This window comes from Uloborus diversus, unplaced genomic scaffold (genome assembly GCF_026930045.1).
Source record: "Uloborus diversus isolate 005 unplaced genomic scaffold, Udiv.v.3.1 scaffold_601, whole genome shotgun sequence".
Taxonomy (NCBI): Eukaryota; Metazoa; Arthropoda; class Arachnida; order Araneae; family Uloboridae; genus Uloborus; species Uloborus diversus.
Window position 1 is genome coordinate 46,005 of NW_026558793.1, and position 15,677 is coordinate 61,681.

Genomic DNA, 15,677 nt, shown 5'->3' on the forward strand with positions numbered 1-15,677 from the left:
GAAAAAAACTGCTCCCACAATCCGGCAGCACGGACTAAAGACGGAGGTTCAAAATTCAACTTCAATGACGTCCATACAGCATATGGATCGTCTAAATCATCAATCAGTTGTTTTAACTCATCCTCTATGTTGAGGTAAATAATCGCCACTGCTTGACCCCTCCGTTTCTTTATTTCTACCAAAATACCTTCTTCTAATTTTGTTTGGGTTAACTCCCATAAATCTCTTTCTATCAGTACCATTTTCATATTTTTCGACCATGTTGCCCAATTGCAGGAGTTACGTTTCTTAATGTTTCGATAGTCCCGTTCCATATTTCTGAAAATTTTTGCAAATTTGTCTCCAACTAAAAAGACATTCGACCGAGCTCTGCTACCACTCTGTTGGCATAATTAAAGTTAAGTTAAAAAATCCAAAGTTTAAGAGATTTAAACTAAGCCAACAGTAACTGGCCGTGTAATGTCAAGTTGGAGACAAGCAAAAAACATGTTTCAGAAAAATACATTTATTAAATATGACTAGAACTATAATACAATATCCCCATAAAGAACACCCCCAAAATATCATAACAAAAGTGGTTCCAATAAGTAAAAGAAAAATGTCACCAATCATTCGATGAAGTCAGTGGCCAGTCCGAATTATTTACAGCCAGGAGCACAGAAAGTCTTCGGGAACACACTTCAAGAACGCTCTTAGTAGGAAGGCAACGTTAGACAGTTCGGAGATTCGGCGAACATCTCGGGTAGAATTTTAGGAACTCACTTCCCCGGCAATATCAATTGGCCGGACACAACACAAGTGTTTCTTCACCTGGACTCATTCTAATTCCAGGACTTGGAAAATTTCAATACTTGAAAAGCAAGGTGAATATTCATCACCATTCACACACCACTAAAAAACCCCCGCTAGCATCGCGGGGAACCCCCTTCCCCCCCCACACGTGAGCCGAACTAGGCTTCATGATCAAAACAAAACTGGGGATCGTTGAGAGAAGAGAGAGTGCTGCCACTCGCCTCAATATATATGTTTCATCAGCCAATGAGATTCCATGCCTCGATGATGTCACCACACTAACTTCTACTTCCACCATCACTCATTTTTTTATTCCACTGCCGAGAATATTCGTACTCCTCTCCATAGCACGTGCGGTCAACAAGTGGAATTAATTCGAATCAATCAGGTGACAACTCAACTTTTTCTGAATCGACTCATCGAGACATGCAATCTTCAATGGTTTTAGTAAACAGTCGCCATTAATTATGGCGTGAGGGATTTGTCGATTGAAGTGTTAGCACCAACTAGTTGAATTCTACTTTTACCAGACTGGGCTTAAAGTAGGTAACAATTAACTTTAAAATATTTTCTTTAAATGATCGGCTGTGGACCAAGAATAAAAAAATAAAATAATATTTTATGCCAACAGATATCGTTGCGATCAGAATCCGAGAACCGGTTTTCGATGAGCTGTTTTTTATCGGAAAACTAGATCCGTACAATCAAATTTGCCGAGCTACGTTTCGCCAGAAAAAGAGATCGTAACGATCAAATTTTCTGTTGAAAATTTGCCAAGTTACATTCCGTTGGAAAAAAAGTATGTCGTTTAAATTTTCCCAATCTTTAAAATTTTTTGGAAATCTCCCAACTGTTAAAATAGGATAAGTTTTATTATTCGAATATCTGACAATTAATCAAACGTAAAGCTATACGGATCAACATTCGGACTTTGACTCTGAATCCGACTCCTGGATTTTGGAAAGGTTTACTCCGACTGACTGCAAAATCAATTCAACTTTGTTGGGCTAAATGCCTTTATTTTGGTTTCTTGAAGGATTTCACCACTATTGTTTTAAAAAAATTGTAACTTACCTTTTGCCATTCCGGGAAAAACCTTGCACGGGAAATCCCATCCACCTGCCACCGACACTCAAATGTCCGAGTTTGAATCGGAAGTGTTCGGAAAAATATGTGGCACGCTATGATTGGTTGCCGTTATTCGGCAGAAGTCGGTAAACTTCCGACAAAGCACATGTCGATCACATGAGATAACCATGTTGAGGTGTTGGGTGCTGAATGTCGAATTAAATAAGAATTGTGCAACCTGCAAGCTGTGTTTTCCGGGGTTGAGCTGTTCTTGCAATATGCAAATAAGGTAACGTCACATTGTTACGAGCACGGTCGGATCTGGCAATAAATACTCGGACCGGCCGTAGCTCGATCTCACTTCTCTCTCACTTGTCTTCTCGTTTTGTGTTGTTTGTGAATGTGTTCGTCCATGTCCTCATAAGTTTTTGCTACTGGCCGCTTAGGTGAGGTCTGATTTTTTCTGAATGATTCGTCATTGATGTCCTCAGTTTTGGGAGCGCGTGCTGTCATGACGTCCATAAAAGTGAAAAGTTATAGTCCAATTTAAGTGGGTCGTTTGGTCTCCAAAGCAAAGAAAAGGACAGTGTCCATCTTCGATATTTTCCTGGATATGGTGAATTTGACTCCTAAGGTGTGAGCTGACCTGCGTGCAATTCTGGGGAAATTGCGATGCCGTCCTTCTACCTGTGGGGAATTCACTGTGGAACGTCGACAGGACTTTTGACATCTGCATGGACTTATTGTAAGATGTTTTTGACCTAGCATAATTTAATATTCTTTGGAGGACTAAACTATTGTAATGTAACCATTTTATAATACATGTTAAATAAATGTTTTTCAGTGTAAAGAATGATTCATGTTTTATTTTCTTCGGGCAGACCACCCCCTCAAAATTCAGTTGGAAATGAGTTGCCTAATTTTCAGCTTAGCTGTAGGCTATTAACTCTATAACATCTAAATTATATCCAACAAACTTGAACTCCACGATTCCGACCCCAATTACCTCACTGGGATTGCGAACAAAATGAGACTCTGACTCTTAAATGATTTCTCTCTATCTCCAAAACAATTCCTCTCCGGTCAATTTGACTCCCTAAATTGCCGACTTTGACTCTGTTTGCAGGCAAAATGATCGATTCCGACTCTTCACTAGTTGGAGCCACAGCATATTCACTGAATAAAATTCTCACTTTCCGTTCATAAATCTGTCCTGACCTTGTCCCCTGATAGATGGCGCCACAAATGATTTTCTATTTAACACATTAGTTTCCTCCTAAAGGTCAAGATTTACGGTCGCCACTCGCCACGTGGCGACTCAGTTTTCAAAATTGGCGACCCCCAAAAAATCTCTACAGTCGCCAACTTTTTAACTTTTTTGGGGGATTATTTTTATTTTAGATCCCAAGAAAAGAAATCCACACCACAGATGCCTCAGTACAATAAGGAATTCACCGATAGAGACCTTACTCCGACTGAATGTTGTTTATTTTACAAAGCTTGCATGTCCTTTCTCACTGCCTGCCTGAATGTTGGTTATTTTACGTTGCTTGAATGTTCCTCTTACGCGATTCAGGCAATGTAAAATAAGCAAAAATACAGTGAATTAGGAAGCCATTTGCACAAGATCAGAGCGTTTGCTCCTTTGTCTTGACTCTGTTTTTCAAGTAATTAGCGTACTATAATCATGATTTCAAGAAGAAATCATTATATTTTAGATAAATTTTGATTATGCCTTCAAAGTAATTACCTTTTCACGTTTTTAGTTTAGTTGCTCAAATGGTATATTAAATTCAAACTTTATTTTTTTTACATCGTATTATACACCTGGGATTATAGGAAGCTTTTTTTTTCTTCAGGCCCATTTTAGAACCTGCAGATTATAGGCCGCCCGCCGATAATACACAGGAAAATATGGTTATTAAATTACAGGGTTCGTACGCTCCAGGAAAACCTGGAATTGTCTGGGAAAAGTCAGGAAAATTTCAAATTTTGCCCCCAAAAAATTTTTTTCCAGGGAATTTTGAATCTTGAGTTCTAATCTTCGTTTTTATCGATGTTTCCTGAAAAAAAAAATGTAAAAAGTTTTGAGGCAAAATGACGCTGGCAATAAAATAAAAAAGGCGAACCAAAAAAAAAAAAACTTCCGCGGACTCCATTTTTGCCCCTCAATAGTTCCAAAGAAAAAAATTCCTAGGGTGAACAGGAATTATGCACAAATTTAACGGGAGAAGAACATTTTCCTTCTTCTAAAGCACAAGCCTGCGGACGGTAGGGTCAATTGAGAAAATCGTTTTTTAATCGAAAAGTCTTTTCAGCTACGAATGAATCGTAGTCGCCATGTTCGGTCATTCATAAGAAGGAAGTAGACACGATGCTTAAATGCCTAAGATTCCAAAAACAAAGCAGAATTGGATGTTTTCTTTAACTGTAAACTAATGAAAACAATGCAAAATGTGCTGCAAGTTGTTTTTTTTTTATTTTTATTTTTTATTTTAAATATGTAATTTTCTTGAGAAATGAAAATTTTTGTTCTTAAAACTTAATCTTATCCTCATTGCCTTGGACGCAAATGTGCTAAAAACTTTTCAACTGAAGTGTAGTTTCATGAAGATTTATTATTTTTAAATTGTTTTCATGCTACAAATTCAAAAAATTATTTCTTAATTTTTGTCGTAGCTGCCATATTTGGTCATTCCAAAGATGGCAGTACACAAAACCTTTTAAGTGCCTAAGTTTCCGAAAATAGCATTGGATATTTATTGCAATGCAAACTATTGATAACAACGCAAAATGTGCCCTTTTTTCCGGGTAATTCGTAATTATTTTCTGGAAAAATGCAAAATTTTATCTCCAGAATTTTTTTTTATTCTAATTGATTTAGACGCTTATGTGCTAAAAACTGACTATTTTGTCTTATAATTGTAGTTTTTTAAGGATAAATTATTATTTGTAACTACTTTTATGCTACAAATTCAAAAATCTACTCATTATCTTAAATTTTTTACTTAGTCGCCATATTTGGTCATTTGCGAGATGGAAATAGACAAAAATTTACAAAAACATAATTAGATGTTTATCTCAATGTCTATTGAAAGCAGGCGCGGATCCACGGGAGGGGAACTGGGGGAACGTTCCCCCTCCAAAATCCCAAATGTACCTAAAATTTTTCAGAACAGAATACAGCACAATTCTTCCGTTTTTTAAAACTTGAACTTCAAGAAAGGTGCCAGGAAAAGCGAGGAGAGAATTGCAAAAGCAGATTCAAATAGGAGAACTGTGGCAATGCCCCCCCCCCCCCCCCCGTCTCAAAAACAATCGTAAGTGTACCTAAAACAGTACAGAAAACAGGAGTACGGAATTTTTTTTTCCGTTTTTCAGAACATGAACTAAGGCATCAGGAGAAGCAATTCGGTAACAGCAGAAGCAGATCCACGGAAGGGAACTGAGGGAATGCCCCCCCATCTCATAATTACCTAAAAAATTTTACAACAGAGTGCAGGAAAATTCTTCTACTTTATACTTTAACTTGACTCTTACTTTAACTTGAAGAAAAGCTCCAGGAAAAGAGATTAGAAAATAGCAGAAGCGGATCCACGGAGGGGAACTGGAGGAATGTTCCCCTCCCCTTAACATATCATGTGTCCCTAAAAGGTTTTAGAACAGAGAGCAGGAAGATATTGTTTTATATTACTTGAACTTGAAAATAGGCTTCAGGAAAAACGATCAGACAATAGCAGAGGCGGATAGCGGATCCGTGGGGGAATGTTCCCCTCCCCTCAAAACCTCGTGTGTACCTAAACATTTTCACAACAGAGTACAGCAAAATTCTTCTGTTTTATAAAACTTAAACTTGAAGAAAAGCGAAGAGAGAACTGCAAAAGCGGATCCAAGGAGGGGAACTGGGGAATGTTCTCCTCTCTCTCTCTCTCAAAAAAAAAAAAAAAAGAGTAATCCTAAAACTGTTCAGAAAACAAGGTACAGGATTTTTTTTTTTTTGGGTTTTTTGAGCTTGACGAAAGGCTCCAGGAAAAAAGATTAGACAATGGCGGAAGCTGATTCACGGTGGAGAACTGGAGGAATGTTTCCCTCCCCCAAAATCTCATGTGTACCTTTTTAAAAAGTTTTAGAAGAGAGAGCAGGAAAATTCTGTTTTATAGAGCTTGAACTAGAAGAAAGGCGCAAGAAAAAGCGAAGAGAGAATTGCAAAAGCGGATCCAATTAGGAGATCTGGGGCATGTTCTCCTTTCCCCTCAAAAAGAAAAAAAAAGAAAGAGAAAAAATCCAAAGTGATCCTAAAACTGTTCAGAAAACAACGTACAGGAATTTTTTCACTGTTTTTTAGAACTTGACGAAAGGCTTCAGGAAAACCGATTTGATAATTGCAGAAGCGGATCCACCGAGGGGAACTGGAGGAAAGTCCCCCCCCCCAAAAAAAGAAATCTCATGTGTACCTAAAAACCTTTAGAACAGATTGCAGGAAAATTCTCTGTTTTATAGAAATTGAACTTTGAGAAAGGTATGGTGAAAAGCGAGGAGAGAATTGCAAAAGCGGATCCAAAGAGGGGAACTGGGAAATGTCCTTTTCCAAAACACGAATTCCCAAGTAAATTAAAAACTGTTTAGAAAACAGGGTAAGGTAAAACCACCAGTAGTTGACACTTTAAAGATTAATTTTTTCTGTTTGATAACATAGCTTTGGAGGGAATTCATCGTAGGAGAAACTTTTTATAAGTGATAAAGTACCAACTATTCCTCTATTATAATGCAACAAAATTTGATTAATAAAAAAAATGCACATTTTTTTAATAAAAAAAAGACATTGGGTAGGAGTTGACACTAAACTAAAAGGAGAACATCTAATTGTTGACACACTTTGTTTTCAGTAGTTGATACATGCTTTGATACAGAAAAACGGGAGTTGCTTAATAAATGAATTCGTGCCTACTTATGTGAATACAGGAATCGCACTGTCGGATCTAGGCAGCAGCAAGGCAATACCTTTGGCCTACCTTTGTACATAGTTGATACCCTTTGCCCTCCCCCCCGCCAGTTGCCGGGTAACAACTTCTAGGAGGATGCAAGTTTAGACTATTTCTGTTGTTTTTTCGTTAAACCTATATAAAATTTCAACGAAGGTGGGTAAAAGGTGGCGGGATTTAGGTTTTCCTCCGGTTCAGAAAAATCGAAGATCCGACCATGCAGGAATGTAAAGACAGCTATAGAAAAATATAAAAATTAAATGCTTCCGTCATAGGTTATAAGACTATGAGAAGTTTACATAAAAATTCGAGTTCGGGGACTGAGTAAATGTTTTTCATTGTACTAAAAGGCTCATCGATATGGCACAGTACAGGTTCCCAGTAGTAGTTCAATTTATCCTCTTGAGGGCCATTTCCAGTCTCCAAAGTTTTCGTACTTGCTTTTTACATCTGTTTTCAGTAATCTTTCAAAATAAGTCTTTTTGAACACAAACCAGTTTAAACTGTCTTTTGTATTCATTTGGTGTAGAGCTGATCAAAAAATTTAAAGCTTCTACAATTCAGTGGCGCAACCAGAGGGGGTGGGGGATCACCCCAGAATGCTGATTAGAATGTTTCTTAAAAACATTTAACAATTAAAGAGAATAACAGAACGGACCTTGGAAAAACAAAGTTGTTTCAATAAGTTGAAAAAAAAGAATGTCGCGAAAAAATCTAAATTTCATTTGAGAAAGAACTTTGAAATAAAAATTTTCAATCGTGGCGGTTTATTGTTCAGTTAATTACATCCCCTCCATTTTTTTTTCTTTTTCCTAGTCGGCCTAAAAATAAGAAAGAATAAATAAGAAAAAATAATAAGCCCCCTTTTCCCCGGCGAAACCTTTAAAGAATGTCTCAAATCTCGTTTAGGTCTTGAATTTCGAAAAAATTCCAGGGGAGAACTACCTAACACCTCGCATTCTAAAAACATCGAGAATCGTTTAATATTGCTTTTTTGGAGCTTCAAATTTGAAAAATTGCCAAAACCCTAACGTTACCAAATATAACCTACAGTCACGGTTTTAAGACGTCCATTACGAAAAATTTCCGGACAAGGGCCCAAATGCTCTCGTAGGAAGTCTAAAAATGAAAAAATTACAATTTCGAAAAATTTCAAGGGGTGAGCATTCAAATCCTTCGTCACTGAATATCACTTAAAAACTTAGTTTCCTCTGACTTCAATTTCGAAACATTTTTTTGGCAACAGCCCCAGAACCCCACTGCTCGTAACATCATCAAAGTTAGTCTGTACCTGCGTTTTAGGAAATTCAATTTGGAAAGATTGGGTGGAACGGTGATCGATTTAGATCTATTCTATAGAAAAAAAAAAGATCTGGGGCAGCCCCCAAAAGTCCCGTTTCTTACCTCGGGATGGGAAGATTTGACTCCGTCAATTGGACGCCGGGAACATTGGGCGCCGGGCATATTGGGACCAATGGTGCTCGGCGTTTAAAGTGCTCGGCGCCCAATGTTCCCCGTGCCAAAATGCTCGGCACCCAATGTTCCCGGCGCCCAAAGTTCCCTGCGCCTAAAGTGCTCGGCGCCCAATGTTCCCAGTGCACAAAATTCTCGGCGCCCAATGTTCCCAGCTCCCAATCTTCCTAGACCGCTCTTACCTGACCGTCAACAAATATCGCCTATAATCGCGTTTTTAAAACTTCAATTTCTAAAAATTTCCATAGAAAGTCCCTCGAAACTTTCTTCCCCATGACATCATCAGAGGCCGTCTAAAACTGAGTTCTTAGCGCTATACTTTCAAAATTTTTTCGGGGGGGGGGGGGGGGAGCCTCCGGACCCCCTTATCAGATGGCGAAAAGTTTAGGATTAAAATATAAATATAACAATGAAAATAACGATTTTTTAAATTATTTTCTGAAAATTATACTTGCAAAATTTGTAAAGCAAAAATTTTTTTAATAAGAAGCGTGAAGAAGCAGAGGATAAATTGTAAAACTCAATTTTTACGGTTATTTTTTATTGAATAATTTCATATACCCCCCTCCCCTCTCCCATAAACTGCTAAAAAAGTTCCCCTCCCAAATCCATAGTCTGGATCCGCCCCTGATTGAAAGCAATGTTTATTGAAAGTATATGTGCAAAAAAGAAAATTTTTAATTTTAATGCAAGCATCCTTTATATGCAAAAGGAAAAAAAACTGATTATTGGCATTGGCTTATGATTGACGGATGTTGACTTTTGATAGAATGCATTGTATGGTATGCCCATCGATGCAACAAGTTAATCATATTTATACTGAAAAATAGCTTTGTACTTTGCTCAATATGTTTTGTGTTACATACTAATAGGAAAATAAAAAGAATCGTAAACCAAAAGCGGAGAAAGATTGCTGCTGATTACAGCAAAACGCTAATATGCATGACATGTGGCATCAGAGAAACGTTAAAATAAGTTGAAAGTACATTGTTTTTAACAAATAGTTAACAAATGAAAACAATTTTTAACGAAATGTTTTTTTTTTTTAACAAGTGGAAAAGTTTCAGTTCTTACACATTGCTACTTTGAACAATTTTGACTATTTTGAAAATATTGTTACTTAATTTTGAGTGAAGCGAGTAACCTGGAATTTTCTAAAAAAATAACCTGGAAAAGTAAGGGAATTTTTTTTAACCACAAGTGTATGAACCCTGTACTTTTTTCAAATTCTTTTTCAAAAACAGTTTTATGTTTTGCTTTAAATCTTGTTCTGAAAGTATGAAAATATTATGCAAATTTTGGCTCTTTAAAAAAACACACCATTATGTATGTTTTTTTACATAAATCCTCGAAGGTCGTTCCGATCCTATTTGATTCCCAATTAACTCAAAGTCTTTATTCTGAAAATCGCCAAAATAGGAAAAAAAATTAATTAATTTAAAACTTAAAAAGGCAACTTGTTTTTGACTGCACAAAGCCCCCCCGCACCCCGTTTTATCATTCCTTTGCCATAGTCAAAGTTCCATGTTTTCCCATAAATCCTGTATTTCATTATAAATCCAACATCATTAAAAAAAGAAATAAAAAATATATTTCTATAAACTATATCTTATATTTCTGCTGTGATGTGGACAGTAATACTCGCGATCAATTAGGAATACGTTCCATTGAAAATCGTTTAAACAACGGGGGCTAGTTTCTATTTATTCGAATAACATTTGTAATTTTTTAATCTTCAATTGCATCAGATTAAAATATAAGCCAAATAGCCAGTCCTTTGATTGTTTTCCCTTCATAGTCATCCTAACATGGCGACGCTGCATATTGAACGTAGTCGCCATGTTTGGTCATACTCTTAGTTCAAATAATGCAAAAAGAATGATTTTTTTTTTGGAAATATATTCTTGGTAAATGCCAAATTGTATATTACTGGAGGTCTGTAGTTAAATATTTTTATGCCAAAATTTTTTTTTTCACTGTGGAACCATGGTACTGTGTACACTACTTTATTTTTGGCTTAATGATTTTTTTTTCTTATGAAACTTTAAAATGGGTGGAATGAACCATTTGCTTCAGGAGCTCCCAACCTTCATCCTATGCCTCTTATGTTTCCATGATTAATATAATTTATATTTCTTGTTAGCATTCCTTTAGCATCACTTTCATAATATTTGTTTCAAAAAATACTAGTCGAAATCCCCCCTTCCCCCACCCCCATTCTTGTACTACAGCGCTGTTTTCGAAACCCGGTAAAACTGGTGGCCACCAAGCTTTTTGAGCCTAGTGGCCATTGGCCACTTGAAAATTTTCTGAACCTTGAGGTCTATTTCCTCCTTCGGTAAGAACATTACTTGTCTAGTGGTTAGCATACGAAGCTCGTACTCCAGAGGCCGATGGTTCAATTCCCGGTCAAAGCATCTCAAGTTAAACTCATGAATCACGTTCCTCAAAAGTAATAAATTAGAAATTAAGTAATCAAGATATTTAAAAAAAAATTAAGTTATCAAATAATTGTCTCAAATGACGGATTTCAAAATGACGTCGTCCAAAAATACCCCTCCTGAAGTTTTACAAGATGGCGAACAGGTCACATGATCATCCAAGATGGCGGACCCCCTTCCCACTGTTGAGTTGTTTTCCTCCTGCTTGTCCCTATATCGCAGCTATTACTACCTCTCATCACACTTTAATTCTTAATTCATTGCCTTGGAACAGCACTGCTCGTATATTGCTCCAAATCTCATCGTATTTTCATCCAAAATTCATTCCCTCGGAACAGCACTGCTCGTATATTGCTAAAAATCTCATCGGTATAGGGAGCAAAATTCGTCGGATTCTATTATTGGCGATGAGACATATTGGAGCAATTTCCGATGACAATTCATTGGAATCCGATCATCGGCTGATCAAAGTTTGATCGGATTTCGATGAATGGCCGATGAGTTGATGCTACTCGGGAGAGTGCCTTTTATTTTTTTTTTTTTTTCAAAATTAGATTTTGTATAACCTAATCCCTCTAATTTAACTTAAAGAGGTTCCAAAAAATATTGTTTTTATACATGAAAATATGCATTATTTTGATTTCAGATTTGCTCTTCAAATAAACAATCCGTGAAAGATCCGTTTTTGTTTATCAGAATTTTGTGAAGGGTTCATTTAAGTTGATCTGGATTTTATAAAAAGTTCGTTTTGGTTGATCGGATTTTTGTGAAGGGTCCAATAACGGACCTAAATTTCCTCTGGCCAGACCCCTGCTCTATATAAATAGTCCTGCCACTTAACAGATTTTTTCAAACAATAAATTTTATTTGATTTCAACAAACAAGCAATAAATCTTCAGAATTTTTTGCATTCCAAAACCTGCTTCTTTCATATCCAGATCGTTTATCACTAAAGTATCAGTTGTAAATTAACATTATGACTTGACCAGTAAAAGTCTATCTAGTTCTTAAGCAACAAAACTGATAAAATGTTTGTGTTTATCAATTAATCGATTTCAAACTAATCTAAGAAGGTTCTGTTACTTTTTTGCACAAAGGTATTCATTTCTTTAAAAAATTTATTTTGAAGCCTTTTTTTTTTGCTGTAACTTAATCTGGAAATTTTGACTTGCAGTCAAACTTTTTACGACTGTTGATGCGGTTGTTGGCTAATGAATTTCGAGTGACTGACATAAGATACAAAATCAATAAATCTTTATTTTAAACTGGCATAAGATAAACATACCAATGTTAATTTAAAATTTTAACTGAACATTTACTACTCCGCAAAATGTGGTATTTAGCCCGTCCCTAATTTGAATATTCAATATATGTTATGTTTATTGTAGACTCCCTGGGAAGGTGGCTTATATAAACTGAGGATGATTTTTAAAGATGACTATCCCTCAACTCCACCAAAATGTAAGTATCTCAGAAATGTTTTAGCTTTTTACTTTTTATGCGTATAAATAGAATTCATAGAATATGATTTTGCAAAAAAAATAAATTTTTCATAGTAAGTCATCAATTATTATTTGCAAAAGCTTGTTAATGTTCTCTTGTTACTCTCATTTTATTTCAAATAATGTTTATAAAAGCCTTAAAGTGAGCTTTTTTGCAGGTAAATTTGAGCCGCCCCTTTTCCATCCAAATGTCTACCCATCGGGTACTGTTTGTCTGTCCCTTCTGGATGAAGAGAAAGATTGGCGTCCTGCCATTACCATTAAGCAGGTAAAATGATTTATACACAGTGAAATTTTGGTAAGTCAAGCTTCGATTAGCCGAAATGAATCTTAATTCCCACCTAACGGAATGGAAAATTAATGATATAAATTTTCGATGAGAAGAATTTTGTTGAGTCTAAATATTCGATAAGTTGAATTTTATTTCATGACTGTTGTCACAGTTTCTTTGCTAACGTAAGTATCAGTAGGTGCAATGTGGGTTTGATTGAATTTCTTGGATGTGTATGCTTATTTCTTAAGTTGATTTTTATTTGATTACCATAAGAATTTGTTTTTTCTTTGTATTCAATGCGATTTTGTTGTAATATATGTTGATTAGAATTTTTTAGTATTCAAAAGTTAGATATTTTTGCAATTTTGATATGTTAGTATGTCAAAAAAAAAAAAAAGTTGCAGGATTTCCTCATACAAATTGCAGGATTTTTTATTTTTCTAGGTTGCCATGTCTGTATGGCATAAAACTTAGAAAGCCTTTAAAATATCTTATTTCAATAAACATATAATGAGTGAAAATCTTTTGATTTCGCAGAAACTTGCCAACTGTGGTGCATAGTAGTTGGAGCAAATGTAACCTTGCAATGTCATAATCTGTCATTAAGATCTGTGAAGCTCTCACAGTGCTGCAGGTTAGGTTTGACCCAACTATTAATGTTCTATGCAGGGGCACAGAAAATGTTTTAACTCTTAACATTTTCTCCATCCCATATATGAAAATTCCCCAAATTTTTATAATATATATAGACTTGGACAAAAGTTAATTCCATACTATAATAGGTGTAGAAAATTCTGCAGTATGCAAGTCATTAATTTTTACTGAGTTATCGGCAAAAATTTGGTACTCGGACGATACCGAGTAGTGAGAAGAGATTTTATTAAACTGTATAAAGAAAACATTTGAGTATAAATTTATTCCTTTACTACTGCTCAACACATTAAATACCACTATTACTATAGTGTATAAGAGTTAAGAAAAACTGAACATAAGGTTTTACATACATAAAGTGAAACTTTGCTATGCATTTGTTGTTTTTCTTCCATTGCCGTATCAGAGATTTTTAAAGACTATTTTTTGGAAAGACAAAAAAAGGTGATAAAATTATTAAACATGGCACTTTTACATGATTCAAAATATTCTCACTAAAATCATTCTTGACTAATTTTATTAATTTTGTAAAAAACAATAAGAATTTACACCACTAGTTTAAACTTAATCTCTATTTATTACCCCTTTTCACGCATAAACTTTATGCATAATATTAATGTTTATTATTTTCACACTGCCCCGAGATTGTTTCAGAAGTGAAACTTCGATTATGTGATGGAGCAGACTCACAATAATATTTTATCAACTTTTCTTCCGTTTCGTTAATTGTTTTTCCACGCAAAAAGTAATGCTTTATTAACACGCAAAATTCTTTTTTCTCCACAACGAAAACAAAATTGCCTGCCGTTTCTTCCAATGCCAATGAAACACAACATAATTTAAATATTGTCTGCAAATTTTAATGGGTACTGCCAAATATAACTATAAAATATAATTAAATTTAAATAATTAGGCAATATATTTTAATCTTTCCGTGAAAGCTTTGTTTCTCAGCATTCTGGCATTTGAACTCATGATGAACAAGTGTAAAAATATTTCCTTACAGTTACCAATATTTTTATGCTTGAACAAAGCAAAGAAACAGAAATATTTTTTTCTTGTTATCAAAGACCCACCTTCTTACACAAGCATCCTTTACAAAAAAAAATTATAATCCTCAAATTTTATAATTTAGGAATATTATTTTTTTTAATTATCTGTTTACTACACTTTTTTATTTATTTATATACTACTAGTGGTACCGGCATGTCTTTGTCCGTAGTTCAAAATTAAAGGTCATTCGGTTCGCCTGTATATTTATAAGTAATGGATGACAAGTTTCTCGCCAATTGGCTATGTTCAATCGCTCTCCCATTCTACGTCATGATAATTTCGGAATTTACTCATCCATCTTATGATAATTTTGCTGAGGAAAATGTTCTTAAAATTGAAATAAAAAAAGAATAAAATCGAATTTTCAAAAAATCGCTTCAAGGTGCACACCCCCATTCTACAAACTAACTTAGGGCCAAATTTCATGAAAATCGGCCAAACGGTCTAGGCGCTATGCGCGTCGCAGACATCCAGAGAGACTTTCCTTTTCATTATTAGAAAAGATTTTTTTTTTTAAATTTTTAAATGATGATATTTTCAAACTTAAATTATAACTTTTTATATTTGCAGCACCCTTTGATAGATTTTTAGTGATACGATTTTGAATATTTTTAATTTCACAAACAAAAATTATGACGACTGCTTTGACTATATGTAAATGTTGACCATGCAAAACATAAAATATATACAACAGTACAAATGAAATGATAATATCTTGAATTTTTTTGTTGTACACTTTACTCATACGAAACGAAGTATTCCTTTTTTCCCTTTCTTTTCAGATTTTATTTATTGTCTTAAAATAGCTCCAATGTTAAAGTTGCACCTTCTTTTATGAGATTTTAAAAATATAAATAAAATATTTGGTTTCTTTTCTATAATCAAATTGCCTTAATTAGTAAATAATCCTATGAAACTAAAATTTATCCAAGTACGTTTAAAAAAAAGAAAAAAAAATTTGACTCTATTTCAAGCAAGATTTCCTTTTTTCCTTCTGATGACATGTTCTGAAATATAGCAGCAGTAATGCTTGCTTTGAAATTCTTTTCTGATTTGAACTGTTTTGTTGTAAGAAAATGATGTGGAAGGGTTGACTTCAAGACACTATGACTTTCTGACCACTCTTTGAATGGAACTACGTAGGTCAGTCAGAAAGTTAGTTGCACTATTTCGTAAAAATGTTCGGTATTAAAATAAAATTGAAAAATCGAAAACTTCCCTATTGTTTGAAGAATGTTTTGTTGAGGCCTTTTGTAAGCATGGTTGCCACACTTCCGTCCAACGGACGGAATTCCGTCTTTTCAAAAATTTCGGCCATCGGATTTTTTTTTCCATGTTCAAAATGATTTTTATAGATGAAACAAATCCTTACTTTTGAATCTCTCACTCTCAAAAAAGGTCTTATTCTGAGGACAAAACACTGGCCCATCTGCTAAAGTTA

General features: G+C 34.9%; 1 protein-coding gene across 1 annotated transcript in view; it reads left to right on the forward strand.

Moving 5' to 3' along the window:
• Nucleotides 1-15,677, forward strand: part of LOC129233664 (SUMO-conjugating enzyme UBC9-B) — a 66,657-nt gene that overhangs the window by 35,553 nt on the left and 15,427 nt on the right. Inside the window, exons 4-5 of the mRNA XM_054867640.1 lie at nt 12,145-12,217; nt 12,417-12,526. Coding sequence (XP_054723615.1) covers nt 12,145-12,217; nt 12,417-12,526 — 183 coding nt within the window. The remainder of the gene's footprint in view (nt 1-12,144; nt 12,218-12,416; nt 12,527-15,677) is intronic.